This window comes from Gymnoscopelus braueri, assembly GCF_963280865.1.
Source record: "Gymnoscopelus braueri genome assembly, chromosome: 13".
Lineage (NCBI taxonomy): Eukaryota > Metazoa > Chordata > Actinopteri > Myctophiformes > Myctophidae > Gymnoscopelus > Gymnoscopelus braueri.
Window position 1 is genome coordinate 14,862,930 of NC_137615.1, and position 11,174 is coordinate 14,874,103.

The following is an 11,174-nucleotide window of genomic DNA, read 5'->3' on the forward strand; positions in this document are numbered from 1 at the left end:
TCCTATGTGTACACTACGCACTACAAACACCCAGAGGGGCTTAGAAATGGCTGAACCTCCAGAGCCTAAATTACAGACTTGCAAGGGCCAGGAATATTCTCAAAAGGAAGAGCCCAGCAAAACAGAAAAAGAGGGTCTCATTGTGGGAACTGGTGGGTGCTGTGGCAGTGACCCACATCCTCTGACTTCAGCCCCCCTGTATCGCCTGCACACTGTACAAGGGCCAGTGACTCTCGACTACTGTGACCTGACCACTCCACCTTTCATGCAATACTCCCAAGCCCTTTCCCCCCCCCCCCCACCTCCTCCACACCACCCTTGTTTTCTCTTCCCTCGATGTGAGCCAGCCGCAGCCCACATATACAGTACAATTCCCGTAATCTTCCATTCAGCCAGCAAAAAGCTATTCATATATTTCATTTTGTGATAATGAGACAATGGCTCTCTGTATTGTTTGATTTCCCACTTGAGGAGGGACGGTGAGGAGAGGGAAAACATCTGTCGGAAAAACACACATGTAATGGCATCAGAGGTTTTTGGGGTCGACAGTGCCCGCAGTGTGCTGTCACGATGTGAGCGTGAATCACCAGCAGTCTGGTGCATGTCCGGAGCGCAGTGCACGGTGGAGACTGGGAGTCCAGACTATTCCACTGGAGCTGTCGTAAGAATGACCGAATAACCAGGGTATTCAGCATTCACTGCTGCAAATTGTTTACACACCCTATTTGGAACTTTCTCTTTGACGAAATCCCCCAAATGAGCGCGCCTCCAGTAAATCAGTGCACACTCATTTCCGTTTGCCCTTTTGCAGGCACCGCTGCAATATTAGGCAGGGGGATGCCGTAACCTCGGGCGTAGGCTTTCTCGCAAAAGGAGAAAGCCCAGAGGGTGAGGAGGAGGAGGATTTCTGAGGAATGTCTCCGAGGAGGAGAAACACTTTGGCATGCTGTACTACAATGTAAATAGCAGACTAGTGCTCTGCAGGTGTGAAAAGCTGAATTTTATGTCCCTCACTCGGTGGTTCCCAACCTTTCCTGGATCAGGGCCCACTTGAAAATCTCCAAAGTGTTCTCGGCCCACCCATCTGTCCACAGGCTGCCAGGACAAGTGGTCAGGTGGGTCGTGTAATGATCAATCAATCGATTGTGTTCCAGCTTGGCTCAATGGAACTATATACTTTAAGTTTCGATTTATTATATTTCAACATTGATGTTTGGATACACCCCAAATGTCAAACTTTTGGGGAATTTTGAAATGAACGCATGTTTTGGGAGTGAGTGTATATGAGCTTGGTATTACTCAATGCAAAGTCATCCCCAATTACGTTATACAGTTGTATATTACGTAGTACGAAATAGCTGAACTTTCCCCGGGGGCACTTGTTTTTGTTTGGACAGCCTGTCATGGAAATTATCTGTAGACCGGCCTACATAGTTCAGACAGACAAAACGACTAGAATTAAGTGGGCACTGGAGAGAACTGGGCACTAAAACAAAGGTGGCACTGGAGAGAATTGGGCTCTAAAACGAAGAGGTATACTGAAATCTAGATCTGTCCCTCTGAAGTTTCCCACTTCGTATCCTACAGCATAATGGTTTGATTGATCTTCATTTCCACAGTCCTACAGCGGATCTATAGGACACTGCATGTCAAACGGTTCAATTAAGGGACACATGCATATTTACATTAGATTTTCATGTCTGCCATGTTTTGTGGAAGGAAATTCATTTGAAAAGATCTGTTTTTGTCTCCGCAGACAGTCTGCTGTTGTGTGCTAAATGTGTGAAAGTGCAACAATGTCCTGTCCTGACCTGATTCTCTAGTCATTGTCTGGAGTTTATGTGAAACTGGCTCTACATTATTAGGCTACATGAGGAGGTCTGTGAGACGGACAGTCACTTTGTCAGTGGCCGTAGCAGATTTTAGAAATATGATTGATTGATTGATTGATTGATTGATTGAAATTTTTATTAGGAAAATAATGTATAACAACAAAGTTACATTTATAATGCTTTTGTCTAAAAGGTCCGGCCAAAAAAGTCCTTGCGGACTTGTTTCCGTTGGGGTCCTTGAGTTAATTTCATAGACATATATAGTAGCAACCAAACAGTTCAAAAATCAACATGAAAATACAGATAATACAGAAAAAATACCACTATGTACAAAAAAAAAAGCATTTAAAAAATATATGTACAAAAAAAGGGGGGGGAAGCATGGAAAAAAAAAATTATATACAAAAAAAACATGAGGAAATACAAAATATGTACAATAAGGAGGAGGGGGGGGGTCGTCTGTCTACAGGGAAACTGGTACTAGCTCCTCTTTCGGCCTCCAGAAAGATGGGTTTTTAGGACTGTTTTGAATGAGCCCAGCGAACTGCATTTTTTGAGGGATGGGGTTAGACTATTCCATTCCTTGGTGGCTGTGCTATAGAAGGAGAATTTGCCCATGTTTGTTTTATGGGTGGGTGGTACCAGATTGTTGTTTACGCTCCCTCTAGTTTCGTGGCTGTGGGTGTCACTAACTTTTTCGAGGTATTTATACAGATATGCGGGTATAGGGGGCATATCGGGCAAATCTGCATTTACAATTTTGAAGACCAGACCCATTTTTAGTTGTTTAACCCTGTCTTCCACCCTGAGCCAGCCTAGGCTGGCAAAGTGAGTGGGAGAGAGGTGGGTCATGGGCCCCAGTCCGAGAAGTAGTCGGATCAGTTTGTTTTGGGAGGTTTGAAGCTTAGTCTTCAGTGGATGTGGGGGAGGGGTGGTGTGGGGAAACCCTTGTGTCGACCTCGGCCAAATTCCCCCAGGCAAAGGACTGTTTGGGAAAATGGAAAGCTCTCTGTTTCCACACCGATCCCACAGGGGAAAACCATGTAGTTGTCCAGTGACCGCTTGGAGAACAGGGAAAGGAACTCCGTTTCCCAGCATTCCTCTCGGTGGGATACTATGCGGTTGTCCTGGTGTCGACTGGTGGTGGTGGTGGTGGTGGAGGAGGGGGAGGGGGGGTGGGGGTGGGGGAGGGGTGAAGCTATTGTCCCGCGTCGACGCCAAGCGGTGGTGCCAGGAGATGGTAGAAACAGGGGAAAAAACACAGTTTTCTTGTGCTTTTCTCTGGGAGATACCCTGTGGTTGTCTTGGGCCCGTGTGGGCCATGATGGCCTGTATGGTTCTTTACAGGTTCTTCTACAGGTTATCTACTGGTTCTTCAGCTTAGTTTAGGCACCTATAATGGTACAAAGGTGCTATATAGCACCCTTTTCCTGCTCTATCCTAACTTTATCCTTTCTCTTCATACTACAAATGATGTAGTGCGAGTGCAAAACAATAATTTCACCCACTTCTTCATGTAGTGTAAACCTGTGATGTGACAATAATGACGATTCTGATTCTAGGTGCTATATAGCAGTGGTTCTCAACCTGTGGGTCCCCACATGACAGTGAAGTGACAATTTAAGGACTTTTGAGACCTTTTTAATACCCCAGAAAAAAGAAAGAAAAGAAAAAAGACCATTACTGCATCAAAGGTAATCAACAAACTATAAACTATACTATAAAAATGGTCACACATTGGCCAAAATGTCAAATAATAATAATAAGAACAATTGTGAAAATAGCCGATCTACAGGCTCACAACGCCTCGCATTGCGAGGCGTTGTGAGTTTGTAGATCTGCTATTTTGAACCGAGTCAAACTAAATTGAATGCCTCAACTCATAACAAGCACTATTCCAAGTGCTTGTCAGGGTGGGGGGTACCTAGTTCAAATATGATTATTTTGGGGGTTCGCTGCCTGAAAAGGTTGAGAACCAATGCTATACAGTAGCACCTAGCAAAAGAGGTTCCCCCTATGACTACGAGCCAAAGAAACAATTCTGGTGCTATTTAGAACCATTTGTTTGAGTGTAGAACAGACAGTTCACTGAATGTCATGCATTCTAACCTTCAGTGTATTCAGTTCTGTTTAGCGTTGCTATGATAGTCAACCACTGAGTTAGTAAGGGGAACGCCTAATTTATGTTATTGCTTACTGTGACTTAATCTGATAAAAAAATATATAATATGCAATGACGTTAGTATCGTATTAACAATATTATGCAATCATGGGTGAGCAATGCTCCAGCTCAGTTACCAGTATGGGTGTTAAAATGTAAGATGGGATATAAGTTAGTCGAAATGGATTCTAATGTAAAAATGTAACAACGTACCCAGTTCTCCCCCAAAATAGTGACCAGTCCGTTCTTTCAAGTGCCAAATTCTCCAGAAAAAAAGTGCCCAATTCTCTCAAGTGTCCAGTTGGTTATCGTTTAGAAAAATACTGTACCCCTCTCCCCTTGCATGCTAGATCATTCCTGTGACTTCTACCATCTCTTGACATCTGTGAAAATGAGCTTAGATAACACAGTGAAATAATCCTCTGCATAATGTTAATAATACATCCATCATCTCCTATCTTCTGTGTCAGACAACCCACCACTCATAATTCTTAGTCAATCTATGTTACGTGACTTGAGTGTTTCAATGACCTGCCCAGGCATGTTGGTTTGTATTTTGCCAAGTGTGACTGTAACTGTCTGGTGTCTGCCAAAACACCAAGCTTTCTGTAAGATTCCATGATTCACGAAAATACCAATGTGACTCTGACTTTATACAAGACCTAACCTGTGCTATAACCACTTTCAATCTGGGGTCCCTATTTTGGACAGTTTTTTCAAAACTTCTCTAGAATTGTGACACATCGTGAGCTTGTAGATCGGTTATTTTCGCCACACATCACCATCGTACGATGATGAAGAAAACTAAATACTGTAGAGCTTATTAATTCTTTACAATACATTTCATGTCATGTTTAAGTTGCAATACTATGTGTACTGTATGCGGTTTCCATTTTCTTTAATGTATACAACGCTGACACAAGTCAACTGTTGATATCGGTGAAAATGCATTGACATAAAACTACAACAAATACAAAACAAACTACAAAATAATTGAATTGGAAAAACTTTGATATCAACACTGGTTTTCTTGTAAGACGGTCAATAGCTAAATATGGGATGTGTATCAAGGGTCACTCCTCAAGACCTTATAGGTAAATTAATAAAGCAAAAGATATCCAGCCATAAGTCATGATTTATGAGACACAATACACAATTGGGAAGGAAGGAAAGTTTGCACACTGTATATCAGCTCCCAGGAATTCATTTCAAGTAGGGTCAAAACGTTGTACCTACTTGAAATAAATTCCTGGGAGCTGATACAGTGTGCAAACTTTCTTTCCTTCCTAAATGTACGTATTTTAGTTTGGCACCTGTGACTTTGTTTGGGAAATGCATGCTTCCTTATGGATTCTGTACACAATACACAATTCAAATACAATTTAAATATACAAAGTTCAATTAGCATTTCACTTGCATATTATTTCATGTACTAATACTACTAATATTAATTCATCATAATAATTAATCTTTTATATTAATTCAAACCCCATTTTTGCTTGTGTGTGAGCTGAACAACATCTGTCTGGCTGAAATGATGGTGACAGATGGTAGATTAAGCAGCAGCGCTAGGACTGGTAAAAAATCTGCTGGACTAATCTTTCGGAAAGAGTATGCTTCCTCATTAAAGTGCTAATTCAGTCCTTGGAAAATAAGAGGTCCTACAGCGGTCAGAGAGTTGTAGAGATGAGTTTTTTGTCTGTTTATCGTTTAAAAAACAGATGCCAACTGGTGGAGAAATTAAAAACCAATAACATTCCAGTTTCTTCAAATGCCTTTATTTGTCTGGAAAACAAAATTGAAGCAAAACACAGAACAGTTTCAGCATTTGTTGCTAATCAACATCAGAAAACACATTTTATTATGAGCACTCAACTGTACCATATTCAACAAGTAAGACGCGCGAATAAGCACATTGTTGGATCACATGTATTCCGGTCTCACCACAAAGTGGTAGATGTACTGGCCATCGGGACAAGGACATGGCACGGAGGCCTGGCTGCTGTTAAAAGAAGCAATATGAGCCACATTGTTCTTGAAGTCCTGGACCTGACAGATGTACTTGCCTTGGCACACCGTCAGCAGCCGGTTACTGAAGCGAACTTTGCTCTTGTACGGGAGAAGGCTGACTTGGGCGGTCAACTGGCCAACAGGTTGGCTCGTCAAGATAGCCTCCCATCTGATCATGTTGCTCTGGAAGATCAAGCTGTTGTGGACAGGAGTGCTAAATGTCTCGCTTCTTCTAGTGTATGAACTGACAGTGGGTGGTGGCACTGTCTGATACCCGTATGGCTGATGCTGGTTGTACCCGTTATACCCGCCGTATTGGTTCCTGTTATAGTTTGGCCTTGATCTAATTGGCTGGGGTGCGGTCATCATTTTTGGGTCAATAGAAATGCTCCATGGCTTTGCTATGTAAATCCTGGGCTGGTAATCATAATCCTCTCCCTTGAAGGTTGAGCTGTTCTTCAGGGTGCTGAAGAGGAGAAAATTGAAATTAAGCGCCTTCAGGGTCTTATCACGGTACAGATTCTGGTGAGTATCGTAGAGCACCGAGCTGAACTGTAAATCATAGAGATTCTCAGCAGGGATCATAGGGAAACGGATGAGGTCCAGCAGGTCAGCCTGTGATTCTAGATTGTGATTGCTAGATACTGGAGACAGTTCTCCTGGAGAAGCAAGTCCCCAGTCTCCACTGAGTACTCATAGAGGGACACCTGGGTGTGGAACGTGATGTCCTCCGGGAGGAGCTTGGTGAAGAGTCGGCCTGTGTCCTCCATCAGCTGGGTCACCCCAAACGTGGAGGCCATCTGGTGAAGGCACTGGGCAGAGGAGATGGTCACGTCTATCTTGCGGGTGTAAATATACCTAATGAGAAACAGAATGATCATGTATTTAGTATTTAGAGTAACACAATGCATAATGTTTTGATGGTTATATGGTACAAAACTTGTAGGGCTGAGTGAGAGTCTAACCTTCTGTAGAACTTTCCAATGCATTGACAAACGTTTTTGTTTTGCTTTATTTGATGTTTGACTTTTTTCCACAATAATGTTGTTAATAATAAAGTTGTAATAATTTGGGTGACTTTACAACACATGTCCTTTGTTTGATTATACCATGAAATTAAGAAACCTTCCCATTTCTCAAGAGTAAGTTTGTTTTTTTCCATGACCATGTCTCTCAACTTCTCTTTATTGCTAAATCACTGCAAGGAAGTGGAGTAAGATTGTTTCGTTTCTTGTTTTTGTTTCTTAACCCAGCAATCAGCGTACCTGATGAAAGCAGTGAAATATGACTGGCATGACTGCCTGATGACGTAGCTCATGTTATTCCCATCTGAGGCATTGAACTGCGGGAACAGTGAAAGGATGGTTTTGTGGGCGCAGACTGTTGTTGGCCCGGCCATCTCCATGGTTCCATCCTCCTGTCGGTGGCCAGTGGGGCTCTGGACCGCCATCAGGAAGTCACAGCCCTTCCCACTGTCAAACATTTGGCCGAGCTCGTCAGACAGACCCAGGCTGTGGTCCAGCAAGTGGCTGGTATCACTGATGCCGCTTATATTCAGGCCTGGTCCTGCACGGGACAGGGAAATATGGGATTATAATGAACATATAGAGTCAGTGGTGGGAATTTACAAGTACTCAAATGTTTCACTTAAGTAAAAGTATCAATACTGCAATGTAGAAAGACTCTGTAAAAGTAAAAGTCCGGAATTACAAATTTACTTGAGTAAAAGTACAAAAGTATTGGGATCAAAATATACTTAAAGTACCGAAAGTAGAAGAACTCATGCAGAATCTCCCATTTCAAGTTTTCTAAATGAATAAAAATCTACAAGCTCACAACGCGTCACAATGCTTGTAGATCTGCTATGTTCAAATAGCCGAAATATATATAGTATGTATAATGTATGTTTAGTAATAATAATCAAAATCTACAAAGTAACTACAGTAGTAGTAATTTTCATATAATTGTAGTGTAAAAGAGATGTAGTGGAGTAGAAGTAAAAGTATTGGAAAAAAATTGGAAATACTCCAGTAAAGTAAAAAATACCTCAAACATTTTACTTAAGTACAGTACTTGAGTAAATGCACTTAGTTACTTTCCACCACTGTGCACAGTACAGGGAAAGATGGGATTATAATGAACATACATGTATATTGCGCCAGTAGGTCATGGATGTAGTGTTGGACAGCAAATGAACATGGAAAGTGCATATCCGTATGTTGTGTTTGTGTTATGTAAATGTTTCTTTGTGAAACTGAGTTTAAACTAAAGCCATGTGCAAAGCCCAGGAAATATCAATTGTCATCCATTGTTGTGTTGTATTGTTTAAAGAGACCTGAGTGTGGCAGATACCACTTTAAATACATGCCTCCATCACAAACAACTCCAGCATCCTCTTTGTGTGTGCAGTCAGTCATTGCCCAGCCTTTGAAAGAACAGCTGGACAGAGATGTTTCTGTTCCTTTACACTCCATGTCATCCAGCCATACAGGTCCAGAACCTGCCGTATGAAATGACAACTTAATTTAGACAGTAAGCATTTGTTTTGTTACTTGTGACATTAGTACAAGATGGTGAGCCTTCAAGTCAATCCTTGAATCACAACTGTGCAATGATTCTTTTTTTTTAAAAATGTGATTCTCCTGCCCTCTGGTGGGGGACTGATGGAACTAGACTAGAGCATGGGTCTTTAACAGGGGGCCCTCAAAGAGTTACAACAGAGGGGCCACCACATCTTTGTGTGATAGGAACTTCTTTTTGTTGATTTTTTTTGTTTATATTAACCACTTGAACCCTAGCATCCCTATTCTGGGGGACACATTAGCCGAAAACCATTTCCCCTTTTACACCAAAAGATGTTTGGTGTAAAAGGGGAAAAACAGAAGACTAGAGCCAAAGTGGTTAAATAACTGATAGTGCTGTCATAAGCTATCTATGAAATGTATGAAAACGTTTAATCTGCAACACAATTTCTATACAATATGTAGTGGGGGGGTCCCTGCTTGATCTCTTTCTCAGCTAAGGGGTCCTTGGCCTGAAAAACATTTGAAGATCCCTGAACTATAGAACAGTAGTTCTCAACCTTTTCAGGCCGCGACTCCCCAAAATAATCATATTTGAACTGGGGACCCCCCACCCTGACAAGTACTTAGAATCGTAGGAGTTGAGGCATTACATTTAGTTTGATTTGACTCGGTTCCACAGATTGTGAAAATAGCCGATCTACAAGCTCACAACAACGCCTCGCAACGCGAGGCGTTGTGAACTTGTAGATCGACTATTTTCACAACTGTTGCCTCTTTCTTATATTATTTTACAATTTCGCCAATGTTTGAGCAGTTTTTATAGTATACGGTAGTTTGTTGATTACTTTTGATGCAGTAATGGTATTTTTTCTTTTCTTTTTTTTAAGTTTTAAAAAGGCTTAAATTGTCACCTGGGGACCCCCCCCCCCAAAAAAAAAAAACTAAAATCATTCACGACCCACAGGTTGAGAACCACTGAACTAGAGAGTATACCTTCTCCGTAAGCCCCTCCAATGACAGCAGACTTGGCCCCAGGGAAGTGCAACTGTCGACACACCACTTGGGCTGCAGCCAGGTCCCATTTGTCATCACACACCGTTCCCCATTCCCCGTTGTGGTAGATCTCCACGCGGCCCTCGTTGATGGCCGAAGAAGAGTCCGCCAGCCTCACTTCCCCCTCCCGCGGCTGCAGCTCACGATTTGGTTCTCTCTCTGTTCATACACAAAGACAAGAACAAACTATGATGATTTCAAATGATATTTAGAAAAACATATTTTCAATATATTGTGTGCATAGTTTAGATTTTGGTAAGTTTAGAATTATAGTTATCTGCAATTGCATGGTGTTTTAAAACATGATTCTCAAATGTCAAATTCACACAAAAAAATCTGTGGTGGAAAAAGTACACATATGTTTTACTTTAGTAAAAGTATCAATACTGCAATGTAGAAAGTCTGGGTAATAAAAATGTACTTGAGTAATGGTACAAAAGTAACGTCATCAAAATATACTTATACTAAGTACTCATTGTGCAGAATGTCCCATTTCACAAGTTCAAAATGTAGAAAAGAATCTTTTGAAAATAACCGATCTACAAGCTCACAATGTGTTGCATCGCTACGCATTGTGAGCTTGTAGATCTTCTATTTTCAAATGGCCGAAATATATATACGGATGAAGTGTTAGTGTGTTTTGTAATAATAATCAAAATCTACAAAGTAACTAGTAACTAAAGTTTTCATATAATTGTAGCAGAGCAAAAGTACAACATTTTCCTCTGATGTAGTGGGGTAGAAGTATAAATACTGAAGAAAGTAAAGATACCTCAAAGCCTAAACAAACAAACAAACAAATAAATATATACAATATGGTGTTTCAAAGTGTCTTGGAGCAGGGCATGGTCCTGGTTGACTCACTGAATAGGTTCCACAGCCCAGAATCAATCATGGTGACATGAAAAAACAGCAACAGCCAACAGTAGGAAGCCACTCCATGTGTCAACATGTTCAAATGCTGAATTGGGTCTCTGATAGAGACACGGAGAAAAGTTAATAAAAACAAAATGCTTTTGAGCATAACAGCTTATGTCAATAAGATTAACCACCAAACGATGCAGGCTACATTTACACAAAATATGGCCAATACAATAACCTGAAAATAGTTACATCGACATAATATATGATGTATTGTTATATTATATGTAGTTATAGTGAAACACTAGCAGCAGCAACAAGGAATCCTTATTTAAAAATAGGCTATAATAACCTACATAATATATTTATGAATTATTAACTAAATTATTACGATATGTTATACTAGAAATGATCAACCTCAAACATGATACACTGCTGACAATTTGTGAGTTAAACAAAAAAGGTCAATTGCAGTACATAAATGCAGTAAAATTCTGTCAAGTGAAATTACCACTCACATCCCTCTATGTAGTCCTTAGATGTAGTTTTTCCTTTAGAGGTATGCTTCCAAATCTCACTGCTAATAAACCACAAGTAGGAACAAAAAGGTCTAAAGAGGTTGGATTTCGTTTTCTAAGTTTCATTTCACATCAAATCACCTCAGTGAGGGGGATTGCACAACTTTTCCTGTGAGACCGAAACCTGTGGGAGATTTTTTTTTTTAAACGTCCT

General features: G+C 40.9%; 1 protein-coding gene across 1 annotated transcript; it reads right to left on the reverse strand.

Annotated features, from left to right (window-relative positions):
• Nucleotides 1-5,761: 5,761 nt before the first annotated feature.
• LOC308099210 (galectin-3-binding protein B-like) lies at nucleotides 5,762-11,174 on the reverse strand. The gene is given in 7 exon segments (XM_080447857.1): nucleotides 5,762-6,639; nucleotides 6,642-6,861; nucleotides 7,269-7,569; nucleotides 8,372-8,503; nucleotides 9,522-9,740; nucleotides 10,446-10,555; nucleotides 10,961-11,174. Coding segments are annotated over 6 exon segments (1,683 nt in total). The 5' UTR covers nucleotides 10,534-10,555; nucleotides 10,961-11,174; the 3' UTR covers nucleotides 5,762-5,916.